General features: G+C 42.4%; 1 protein-coding gene across 1 annotated transcript in view; it reads right to left on the bottom strand.

Annotated features, from left to right (window-relative positions):
• The window catches only part of LOC120036190 (muscle, skeletal receptor tyrosine protein kinase-like), a 55,641-nt gene that overhangs the window by 21,338 nt on the left and 21,490 nt on the right, over positions 1 to 12,813 (bottom strand). Inside the window, exons 9-12 of the mRNA XM_038982667.1 lie at positions 8,590 to 8,749; positions 7,721 to 7,727; positions 6,370 to 6,633; positions 5,666 to 5,847 (exon numbers count right to left, since the gene is read on the bottom strand). Of these exons, the coding sequence (XP_038838595.1) occupies positions 5,666 to 5,847; positions 6,370 to 6,633; positions 7,721 to 7,727; positions 8,590 to 8,749 (613 nt within the window). The remainder of the gene's footprint in view (positions 1 to 5,665; positions 5,848 to 6,369; positions 6,634 to 7,720; positions 7,728 to 8,589; positions 8,750 to 12,813) is intronic.

Here is a 12,813-nt window from a genome sequence, read left to right as displayed (position 1 = left end):
CAGTAAGTTAGGGCTAAGGTTAGAGGTACAGTAAGTTAGGGCTAAGGTTAGGGCTAAGGTTAGAGGTACAGTAAGTTAGGGCTAAGGTTAGAGGTACAGTAAGTTAGGGCTAAGGTTAGAGGTACAGTAAGTTAGGGCTAAGGTTAGAGGTACAGTAAGTTAGGGCTAAGGTTAGAGGTACAGTAAGTTAGGGCTAAGGTTAGAGGTACAGTAAGTTAGGGCTAAGGTTAGAGGTACAGTAAGTTAGGGCTAAGGTTAGAGGTACAGTAAGTTAGGGCTAAGGTACAGTAAGTTAGGGCTAAGGTACAGTAAGTTAGGGCTAAGGTTAGAGGTACAGTAAGTTAGGGCTAAGGTTAGAGGTACAGTAAGTTAGGGCTAAGGTTAGAGGTACAGTAAGTTAGGGCTAAGGTTAGAGGTACAGTAAGTTAGGGCTAAGGTTAGAGGTACAGTAAGTTAGGGCTAAGGTTAGAGGTACAGTAAGTTAGGGCTAAGGTTAGAGGTACAGTAAGTTAGGGCTAAGGTTAGAGGTACAGTAAGTTAGGGCTAAGGTACAGTAAGTTAGGGCTAAGGTTAGAGGTACAGTAAGTTAGGGCTAAGGTACAGTAAGTTAGGGCTAAGGTTAGAGGTACAGTAAGTTAGGGCTAAGGTTAGAGGTACAGTAAGTTAGGGCTAAGGTTAGAGGTACAGTAAGTTAGGGCTAAGGTTAGAGGTACAGTAAGTTAGGGCTAAGGTTAGAGGTACAGTAAGTTAGGGCTAAGGTACAGTAAGTTAGGGCTAAGGTACAGTAAGTTAGGGCTAAGGTTAGAGGTACAGTAAGTTAGGGCTAAGGTTAGAGGTACAGTAAGTTAGGGCTAAGGTTAGAGGTACAGTAAGTTAGGGCTAAGGTTAGAGGTACAGTAAGTTAGGGCTAAGGTTAGGGCTAAGGTTAGAGGTACAGTAAGTTAGGGCTAAGGTTAGAGGTACAGTAAGTTAGGGCTAAGGTTAGAGGTACAGTAAGTTAGGGCTAAGGTTAGAGGTACAGTAAGTTAAGGCTAAGGTTAGAGGTACAGTAAGTTAGGGCTAAAGTTAGGGCTAAGGTTAGAGGTACAGTAAGTTAGGGCTAAGGTTAGGGCTAAGGTTAGAGGTACAGTAAGTTAGGGCTAAGGTTAGGGCTAAGGTTAGAGGTACAGTAAGTTAGGGCTAAGGTTAGAGGTACAGTAAGTTAGGGCTAAGGTTAGAGGTACAGTAAGTTAGGGCTAAGGTTAGGGCTAAGGTTAGAGGTACAGTAAGTTAGGGCTAAGGTTAGAGGTACAGTAAGTTAGGGCTAAGGTTAGAGGTACAGTAAGTTAGGGCTAAGGTTAGAGGTACAGTAAGTTAGGGCTAAGGTTAGAGGTACAGTAAGTTAGGGCTAAGGTTAGAGGTACAGTAAGTTAGGGCTAAGGTTAGAGGTACAGTAAGTTAGGGCTAAGGTTAGAGGTACAGTAAGTTAGGGCTAAGGTACAGTAAGTTAGGGCTAAGGTACAGTAAGTTAGGGCTAAGGTTAGAGGTACAGTAAGTTAGGGCTAAGGTTAGAGGTACAGTAAGTTAGGGCTAAGGTTAGAGGTACAGTAAGTTAGGGCTAAGGTTAGAGGTACAGTAAGTTAGGGCTAAGGTTAGAGGTACAGTAAGTTAGGGCTAAGGTTAGAGGTACAGTAAGTTAGGGCTAAGGTTAGAGGTACAGTAAGTTAGGGCTAAGGTTAGAGGTACAGTAAGTTAGGGCTAAGGTACAGTAAGTTAGGGCTAAGGTTAGAGGTACAGTAAGTTAGGGCTAAGGTACAGTAAGTTAGGGCTAAGGTTAGAGGTACAGTAAGTTAGGGCTAAGGTTAGAGGTACAGTAAGTTAGGGCTAAGGTTAGAGGTACAGTAAGTTAGGGCTAAGGTTAGAGGTACAGTAAGTTAGGGCTAAGGTTAGAGGTACAGTAAGTTAGGGCTAAGGTACAGTAAGTTAGGGCTAAGGTACAGTAAGTTAGGGCTAAGGTTAGAGGTACAGTAAGTTAGGGCTAAGGTACAGTAAGTTAGGGCTAAGGTACAGTAAGTTAGGGCTAAGGTTAGGGCTAAGGTTAGAGGTACAGTAAGTTAGGGCTAAGGTTAGAGGTACAGTAAGTTAGGGCTAAGGTTAGGGCTAAGGTTAGAGGTACAGTAAGTTAGGGCTAAGGTTAGAGGTACAGTAAGTTAGGGCTAAGGTTAGAGGTAGAGTAAGTTAGGGCTAAGGTTAGAGGTACAGTAAGTTAGGGCTAAGGTTAGAGGTACAGTAAGTTAGGGCTAAGGTACAGTAAGTTAGGGCTAAGGTTAGAGGTACAGTAAGTTAGGGCTAAGGTTAGAGGTACAGTAAGTTAGGGCTAAGGTTAGAGGTACAGTAAGTTAGGGCTAAGGTTAGAGGTACAGTAAGTTAGGGCTAAGGTTAGAGGTACAGTAAGTTAGGGCTAAGGTTAGAGGTACAGTAAGTTAGGGCTAAGGTTAGAGGTACAGTAAGTTAGGGCTAAGGTACAGTAAGTTAGGGCTAAGGTACAGTAAGTTAGGGCTAAGGTTAGAGGTACAGTAAGTTAGGGCTAAGGTTAGAGGTACAGTAAGTTAGGGCTAAGGTTAGGGCTAAGGTTAGAGGTACAGCAAGTTAGGGCTAAGGTTAGACGTACAGTAAGTTAGGGCTAAGGTTAGAGGTACAGTAAGTTAGGGCTAAGGTTAGAGGTACAGTAAGTTAGGGCTAAGGTTAGAGGTACAGTAAGTTAGGGCTAAGGTTAGGGCTAAGGTTAGAGGTACAGTAAGTTAGGGCTAAGGATAGAGGTACAGTAAGTTAGGGCTAAGGTTAGAGGTACAGTAAGTTAGGGCTAAGGTTAGAGGTACAGTAAGTTAGGGCTAAGGTACAGTAAGTTAGGGCTAAGGTTAGAGGTACAGTAAGTTAGGGCTAAGGTTAGAGGTACAGTAAGTTAGGGCTAAGGTTAGAGATACAGTAAGTTAGGGCTAAGGTTAGAGGTACAGTAAGTTAGGGCTAAGGTTAGAGGTACAGTAAGTTAGGGCTAAGGTTAGAGGTACAGTAAGTTAGGGCTAAGGTACAGTAAGTTAGGGCTAAGGTTAGAGGTACAGTAAGTTAGGGCTAAGGTTAGAGGTACAGTAAGTTAGGGCTAAGGTTAGAGGTACAGTAAGTTAGGGCTAAGGTTAGAGGTACAGTAAGTTAGGGCTAAGGTTAGAGGTACAGTAAGTTAGGGCTAAGGTTAGGGGTACAGTAAGTTAGGGCTAAGGTTAGGGCTAAGGTTAGAGGTACAGTAAGTTAGGGCTAAGGTTAGAGGTACAGTAAGTTAGGGCTAAGGTTAGAGGTACAGTAAGTTAGGGCTAAGGTTAGAGGTACAGTAAGTTAGGGCTAAGGTTAGAGGTACAGTAAGTTAGGGCTAAGGTTAGAGGTACAGTAAGTTAAGGCTAAGGTTAGAGGTACAGTAAGTTAGGGCTAAAGTTAGGGCTAAGGTTAGAGGTACAGTAAGTTAGGGCTAAGGTTAGGGCTAAGGTTAGAGGTACAGTAAGTTAGGGCTAAGGTTAGAGGTACAGTAAGTTAGGGCTAAGGTACAGTAAGTTAGGGCTAAGGTTAGAGGTACAGTAAGTTAGGGCTAAGGTTAGAGGTACAGTAAGTTAGGGCTAAGGTTAGAGGTACAGTAAGTTAGGGCTAAGGTTAGAGGTACAGTAAGTTAGGGCTAAGGTTAGAGGTACAGTAAGTTAGGGCTAAGGTTAGAGGTACAGTAAGTTAGGGCTAAGGTTAGAGGTACAGTAAGTTAGGGCTAAGGTTAGAGGTACAGTAAGTTAGGGCTAAGGTTAGGGGTACAGTAAGTTAGGGCTAAGGTTAGAGGTACAGTAAGTTAGGGCTAAGGTTAGAGGTACAGTAAGTTAGGGCTAAGGTTAGGGCTAAGGTTAGAGGTACAGTAAGTTAGGGCTAAGGTTAGGGCTAAGTTCAGAGGTACATAAAGTTAGGGCTAAGGTTAGGGCTAAAGTTAGGGCTAAGGTTAGAGGTACAGTAGGTTAGAGCTAAGGTTAGGGCTAAGTTCAGAGGTACATAAAGTTAGGGCTAAGGTTAGGGCTAAGGTTAGAGGTACAGTAAGTTAGGGCTAAGGTTAGAGGTACAGTAAGTTAGGGCTAAGGTACAGTAAGTTAGGGCTAAGGTTAGAGGTACAGTAAGTTAGGGCTAAGGTACAGTAAGTTAGGGCTAAGTTCAGAGGTACATAAAGTTAGGGCTAAGGTTAAGGCTAAAGTTAGGCCTAAGGTTAGGGCTAAAGTTAGGGCTAAGGTTAGGGCTAAAGTTAGGGCTAAGGTTAGGGCTAAGGTTAGAGGTACAGTAAGTTAGGGCTAAGGTTAGAGGTACAGTAAGTTAGGGCTAAGGTACAGTAAGTTAGGGCTAAGGTTAGGGCTAAGGTTAGAGGTACAGTAAGTTAGGGCTAAGGTACAGTAAGTTAGGGCTAAGGTTAGGGCTAAGGTTAGAGGTACAGTAAGTTAGGGCTAAGGTACAGTAAGTTAGGGCTAAGGTTAGGGCTAAGGTTAGAGGTACAGTAAGTTAGGGCTAAGGTTAGGGGTACAGTAAGTTAGGGCTAAGGTTAGAGGTACAGTAAGTTAGGGCTAAGGTTAGAGGTACAGTAAGTTAGGGCTAAGGTTAGGGCTAAGGTTAGAGGTACAGTAAGTTAGGGCTAAGGTTAGAGGTACAGTAAGTTAGGGCTAAGGTTAGGGCTAAGTTCAGAGGTACATAAAGTTAGGGCTAAGGTTAGGGCTAAAGTTAGGGCTAAGGTTAGAGGTACAGTAGGTTAGAGCTAAGGTTAGGGCTAAGTTCAGAGGTACATAAAGTTAGGGCTAAGGTTAGGGCTAAGGTTAGAGGTACAGTAAGTTAGGGCTAAGGTTAGAGGTACAGTAAGTTAGGGCTAAGGTACAGTAAGTTAGGGCTAAGGTTAGAGGTACAGTAAGTTAGGGCTAAGGTACAGTAAGTTAGGGCTAAGTTCAGAGGTACATAAAGTTAGGGCTAAGGTTAGGGCTAAGGTTAGGGCTAAGGTTAGGGCTAAGGTTAGGGCTAAGGTTAGAGGTACAGTAAGTTAGGGCTAAGGTTAGAGGTACAGTAAGTTAGGGCTAAGGTACAGTAAGTTAGGGCTAAGGTTAGGGCTAAGGTTAGAGGTACAGTAAGTTAGGGCTAAGGTACAGTAAGTTAGGGCTAAGGTTAGGGCTAAGGTTAGAGGTACAGTAAGTTAGGGCTAAGGTTAGGGCTAAGTTCAGAGGTACATAAAGTTAGGGCTAAGGTTAGAGGTACAGTAAGTTAGGGCTAAGGTTAGGGCTAAGTTCAGAGGTACATAAAGTTAGGGCTAAGGTTAGAGGTACAGTAAGTTAAGGCTAAGGTTAGAGGTACAGTAAGTTAGGGCTAAGGTTAGGGCTAAGGTTAGAGGTACAGTAAGTTAGGGCTAAGGTACAGTATGTTAGGGCTAAGGTTAGGGCTAAGGTTAGAGGTACAGTAAGTTAGGGCTAAGGTTAGAGGTACAGTAAGTTAGGGCTAAGGTTAGGGCTAAGGTTAGAGGTACAGTAAGTTAGGGCTAAGGTTAGGGCTAAGGTTAGGCCCATAGGGCTCTGGAAAATGTATTGCACTAATGGAATAGGGTTCCATTTGAGACACAACATGTTTCAGTATGTCTTACCGACAAAGGGGATGGGTGTGCAGGCTCCTGGTGTTGTGTGTTGTGAGGGCAGAGCCATACAGTCAGGCAGGGGGATAGAGAGGCCGGAGGAGCCAGAGGAGTACAGGCCTTTATGGGAGTTCCCTACCATCAGGGGCCACTCCTTATGACAGTAGAGCTCCTTCACTGCCAGACAGTGCTCCCTGGAGTAACACAGTAGAGAAACAGCAACCGACACTGTTGATGCTGTCATTGTTGGCTGTAGCCAGAAGATCTCAAAACCAAAACCCATATGTGTTTTTTACGTAGGCCCTGGACGGTACCATTTCTTTACCTTACTGCGCTAGAGAAACGTCATCCAATATTCACTGTAATCAAACATGGAAGACAACACACTGCATCCAACCATGACAACATGGAACAGACGATCCCAAAGCCGACAGCCATCTGTGTGCAGTACGTGGGCTATGTGCTATACACAAGGATGACTTTCCTAGATCATGAAGCAGTTACATTGGGATGCATTTCTACTGCAATGTTATTGAATTAGCGTGCTGTCTATGACACACATTTGTGTACACTTCCTGTAGGGTTGCCTACAGATTGGTCTAGGAACAGGTCCCAGGCCATAGGGATTACCTGCAGATTGGTTTAGGTGCAGGACCCAGGCCAGAAGGATTACCTGCAGATTGGTTTAGGGACAGGTCCCAGGCCAGAAGGATTACCTGCAGATTGGTTTAGGTGCAGGACCCAGGCCAGAAGGGATGCAGTCCTGGAAGGAGAGATGACAGAGCAGGGAGTGGGCGGCAGGGCTACAGAGCATGCCCAGTCTGTCGAGATCGGCCCAGGCGCTCTGAGCCATGAACTCCTGTGTGTCCTCGGGGTCGTTGAGGGAGGAGTTAAAGAAGACCAGGGCATCGCTCCTTAACATGCTCCGACACACGTTACCACGGTACGCACCACAATAACCCGCACTGCCTTTATACAGCCTGTAACATAGAGACAACATGTTATACAATACCCCAGAGACTTCTTATACAGCCTGTAATAGCGAGACAACATATTATTTACTGTACCACATCAGACCATGGTACAAGTACTATTTAGGGTATTTCAACAAAGACATTTGTAACATTTTTTTTAGATATTATTCATTTGAAAAGACAAGTAGTTAAATATTTTAAAACCTGAAATACAATGACTCAAATATACTCTCATGCATTTAAACCAGGTATGTGAAAAGAGTAATTGAAATTACATCCTACACAACCTGTATCCTATACAACCTGTATTGTATCCTATACAACCTGTATTGTATCCTATAGAACCTGTATTGTATCCTATACAACCTGTATTGTATCCTATACAACCTGTATCGTATCCTATAGAACCTGTATCCTATACAACCTGTATCCTATACAACCTGTATCCTATACAACCTGTATTGTATCCTATACAACCTGTATCCTATACAACCTGTATCCTATACAACCTGTATTGTATCCTATACAACCTGTATTGTATCCTATACAACCTGTATCCTATACAACCTGTATTGTATCCTATACAACCTGTATCCTACACAACCTGTATCGTATACAACCTGTATCCTATACAACCTGTATCCTATACAACCTGTATTGTATCCTATACAACCTGTATCCTATACAACCTGTATTGTATCCTATACAACCTGTATCCTATACAACCTGTATTGTATCCTATACAACCTGTATCCTATACAACCTGTATCCTATACAACCTGTATTGTATCCTATACAACCTGTATCCTATACAACCTGTATTGTATCCTATACAACCTGTATCCTATACAACCTGTATCCTATACAACCTGTATTGTATCCTATACAACCTGTATCCTATACAACCTGTATTGTATCCTATACAACCTGTATCCTATACAACCTGTATTGTATCCTATACAACCTGTATCCTATACAACCTGTATCCTATACAACCTGTATTGTATCCTATACAACCTGTATCCTATACAACCTGTATCCAATACAACCTGTATTTACACAACAAACACCCTATAGGAGAGGACAGTCTTACCTCCACTCTACAGGGAAGGGACAGGATCCATTGACCAGCAGCAGAGCAGGACCCAGGAGCAACAGATAAACACAGGTTATTGATCTGTAAGGAGAGCAGACAGCTACACATTGTTTTTTACTGAGCAGGAAGAACATGCTGCTGTTGTGGCCAGATCATAGCAGTGAGACCAGGGAGTCCTGTATGTGTGTGTGGCAGTGGATGGGGCAGTGGGTGTGAAAAGGGGATGGGTAACCCATTGCCAGGTGTGTGTGTGTGGTTACAGCCTCACATTGTTGACCCCATGCAGAGGGCCTGAGGGTCTGGTCTGAAGAGCCATAAAGTATTTTATTTCAAATCAAACAAATGCATTTTCTGCAGCTTTTCTTCAGATTATACTGGGTTCTCTATGGCTTGGTAACATTGTCTGGTTTTCTGCAGCTTTTCTTCAGATTAAACTTGGTTTTCTATGGCTTGGTAACAATGTCTGGTCTATTACAAGCCTGTAAGTTGCTGATTGAGGTTAGAGTTCGGTTGGGGCTATTTGAGGTAAAACAGTGATACAATGGGGAGTGAGAGAGTAGACAAACATGAGCTAACTAGGAGACACAGCTGAATATACTCAGAGAGACCACACACACACACACACACACACACACACACACACACACACACACACACACACACACACACACACACATACTGAGAGCAGCTAGCAAAACAGCAGAGTTCAAACCAACACACTGGGTAAACAGCACATTGTTCTAAAACACAGGATATGTAGATATGTGCTGTTGCTAATGCTACCCCATAGCACTCTGGTCTAAAACAGTAGATATAGAGGCTGATAGGCAATAGGGTGGCATTCAAGGGAGGTGATGGGGGCCTACCTTGGACAGTGACTCCGGCTGAAGATTTGGCGGACTTGGCCCCAGCGCTGTGTCTGTTGGAGGCTAGACAGGTGTAGCGGGCAGGTTTAGTCACCGTGATGTGTAGTACAGACAGAATCACCTCTCCTACTAACGTCTCCTCCACAGAGCCACCCGGAACCTGATGGAATAACACAAGATAGATACACTTTAGAGGACTGTGTGTGTGTGTGTGTGTGTGTGTGTGTGTGTGTGTGTGTGTGTGTGTGTGTGTGTGTGTGTGTGTGTGTGTGTGTGTGTGTGTGTGTGTGTGTGCATCAGTGGAGGCTGCTGAGGGGAGGATGGCTCATAATGTCTGGAACGGAGCACATGGAAACCATGTGTTTGATGTTGTTGATAACTTCCCATCTATTCCCATGAGCCTCCCCTGTTTTATTTTATATTTCACCTTTATTTAATGTAGTAAGATTAGGGAGGTAAGGCAATACATAGGCCATAGTAGCGAAGTAATTACAATTTAGCAGATTAACACTGGAGTGATAGATGTGCAGATGATGATGTGCAAGTAGAGATACTGGTGTGCCTAAGAGCAGAAAAGTAAATAAGTAGAGATAATGGGGTGAAAAAGAGCAAACAAATTAAAAAGAACAATATGGGGATGAGGTAGTTGGGTGTGCTATTTACAGATGGGCTGTGTACAGGTGCAACGATCGGTAAGCTGCTCTGACAGCTGGTGCTTAAAGTCAGTGAGGGCGATATTAGACTCCAGATTCAGTGATTTTTGCAATTCGTTCCAGTCATTGGCAGCAGAGAACTGGAAGGAAAGGCGGCCAAAGGAAGTGCTGGCTTTGGGAATGACCAGTGAAATATACCTGCTGGAGCGCGTGCTACGGGTGAGTGTTGCTATGGTGATAAGGCGGGGCTTTACCTAGCAAAGACTTACAGATGACCTGGACCAGTGGGTTTGGCGACGAATATGTAGCAAGGGCCAGCCAACGAGAGCATAAAGGTCGCAATGGTGGGTAGTATATGGGGCTTTGGTGACAAAAAGAATGGCACTGTGATAGACTACATCCAATTTGCTGAGTAGAGTGTTGGAGGCAATTTTGTAAATGACATCGCCGAAGTCAAGGATCGGTAGGATAGTCAGTTTTACGAGGGTATGTTTGGCAGCGTGAGTGAAGGAGGTTTTGTTGCGAAATAGGAAGCCGATTCTAGTTTTCATTTTGGATTGGAGATGCTTAAAACCTTTTCTCAATAGGGGGTGCTGTTTTCACTTTGTAAAAATTTAGTTCCCAAATTAAACTGCCTCGTACTCAATTCTTGCTTGTACAATATGCATATTATTATTACTATTGGATAGAAAACACTCTCTAGTTTCTAAAACCGTTTGAATTATATCTGTGAGTAAAACATAACTCGAGTTGGAGCAAACTTCCTGTGAGGAAGTGAGAAATCTGAAATAAGGCAGGCTGTTCTAGGGTCAGTTTATTAATTTGCATGTCTTCTATTGGTCGAGATGCACTGCATACGCCTTCCCCTAGATGTCAGCAAATAGTGAGAATTGGAATGGAGTTGCTAGGCAGATCTGAGGCCATATAAATGGTCTTGGAACGTGGGGTGCAGTCTTTTCAACATTCGCCATGACGCAAGACAGACCTCAGGATGGCGTTCTGGAAAGCTCCCGTTATAGGCCTTAGATATATCCGGCTCTGATTTTATTCGATATAGGTGTTAAAGACATCATAATGTTGTTATTTTAAACCGAGTTATATCAGTTTATATCAGTATATTGCGATTTTCGGATATTTCTTTGTGCTGCGTTATAGTGAGTTGGACACGTCTTAGCCACATGGCTAATGTTTACTGCTAATTCCAAAGTTGAAGGCGACAATCTACAACCGAGCAACGATTCCTCTGGACAAAGGACAACTTGCCCAAGATTCTGATGGGAGCTCATCAAAAAGTAAGAAGTATTCATGATGTTAATTCGTTGTTCTGTTGAAAATGTAAAACTCAATTTAATTTCGGTGCGGTCTCGCTTTAACGCACGCTGTATGTCGTAGTAACGTTAATTTTAAAAATCTAACACAGCGGTTGCATTAAGAACTAATGTATCTTTCATTTGCTGTCCAACCTGTATTTTTTAGTCAAGTTTATGATTAGTTACTGATTAGATTAGGTGCCTCTCCCAAGATTTCTCCCGACATTTTGTTTGCATTTTGGCTACTATTCATATTGTATAACCACGATTTGTGCCGCTAAATATGCACATTTTCGAACAAACTCTATATGTATTGTGTAATATGATGATATAGGACTGTCATCTGAAGAAGTTTGAGAAGGTTAGTGAAAATTAATATCTTTTGCTGGTTTATTCGTTATCGCTATTGTTGGCTTGAATCAATGCTGTTGTGTGGTTGGCTATTGTAGTAAGCTAATATAATGCTATATTGTGTTTTCGCTGTAAAACACTTAAAAAATCTGAAATATTGGCTGGATTCACAAGATCTTTGTCTTTCATTTGCTGTACGCTGTGTATTTTTCATAAATGTTTTATGATGAGTATTTAGGTAATTCACGTTGGTCTCTGTAGTTATTCTAGTTGCTTTGGTGAGAGTTGTGATGGTGGCTGCAATGTAGAACTGTGATTTATACCTGAAATATGCACATTTTTCTAACAAAACATATGCTATACAATAAATATGTTATCAGACTGTCATCTGATGAAGTTGTTTCTTGGTTAGTGACTATTTATATCTTTATTTGGTCGAAATTGTGATAGCTACCTATGCAGGAAAAAAATGGTGGAAAAAAAAAGTTGTGTCTTTTGCTATCGTGGTTAGCTAATAGAAATACATATTGTGTCTTCCCTGTAAAACATTTTAAAAATCAGAAATGATGGCTGGATTCACAAGATGCGTATCTTTCATCTGGTGTCTTGGACTTGTGATTTCATGATATTTAGATGCTAGTATTTACTTGTGACGCTATGCTAGGCTATGCTAGTCAGCTTTTTTACTGATGGGGGTGCTCCCGGATCCGGGATTGTGTGCAAGTAGAAGTTAATGTGAGTCTGGTAGGAGAGTTTGCAGTCTAACCAGACACCTAGGCATTTGCAGTTGTTCACATATTCAAAGTCAGAACCGCCAGTGGTGATGCTAGTCGGGCAGGCGGGTGCAGGCAGCAATCGGTTGAAGAGCATGCATTTAGTTTTACTAGCATTTAAAAGCAGTTGGAGGCCACAAAATGAGTGTTGTATGGCTATGAAGCTCGTTTGGAGATTTGTTAACTTCTTGCGACTACAGGGGGTGCTGTTCCGAATTAGCATTTTGTCGTCTCCAAATTAAACTGCCTAGTACTCAATTCTTGCTCGTACAATATGCATATTATTAATTCTATTGGAAAGAAAACACTTTCTAGTTTCATACAAAGTTGGAATGATGTCTGTGGGTGACCCAGAACTCTTTCTACAGCGAAATCCATGACAGACAGTGAAAGGTCTGAGAGCGAAGCTCTGGTTTCAGATCAGTTTTTAAGGTCTCTGTCTATCCTATGGAACGACACGAACTGCACCCGCCTTCCCCTGGATGTCAGTAACCAATGAGAAGTGGAATGGGCCTTCTCCGTAGCTCTCAGAGGTTATAAAAGACCAAGGAGTGAGAGTAGCCCCCCTTTCGACGCTCGCCCTTACGCAGGAAGGGACCTCCGGACGCCATTTTCACAGGCTCGGTTATCAACTTGAAATGTATCCGTCTGTAATTTAATTCGATATAGGACTTAGAAACATCATAAGGTAGTTAATTTAAACCGTTTTATAGGAAATTATATCCGTTTAGTGCGATTTTGAGGAATTTCTTTGTTGTGCACTCTGAAACTTTGGACACGTTTTGGGGTCCCGTTCGATCGTTAGTGGATATTTCGAAGGACAGAGGACATCTATCGACCAAAAGACGTTTATAACATAGAAAGGATACATTGCCCAAGAATATGATGGAAGAACAGCTCATAGTAAGCAATATTTAATATGATAAATTGTTGTTCTGTCGAAATATTTTAAACGCATATTTCGCCATTTTGTTTGGTATAGCTTCACTTGGCGAACCCTGTATTGAAAAGTAAGGATAATTTTACAAATGTAAATCAGCGGTTGCATTAAGAACTAATTTGTCTTTCGATTCCTGTCAACCCTGTATTTTTTAGTCAAATATATGATTAGCTTTCAATTAAACTAGATCACTCTGA

This window comes from Salvelinus namaycush, unplaced genomic scaffold (assembly GCF_016432855.1).
Source record: "Salvelinus namaycush isolate Seneca unplaced genomic scaffold, SaNama_1.0 Scaffold1236, whole genome shotgun sequence".
Lineage (NCBI taxonomy): Eukaryota > Metazoa > Chordata > Actinopteri > Salmoniformes > Salmonidae > Salvelinus > Salvelinus namaycush.
The sequence above is the reverse complement of the archived record's forward strand: the minus strand, read 5'-3'. Positions and strand labels throughout refer to the sequence as shown.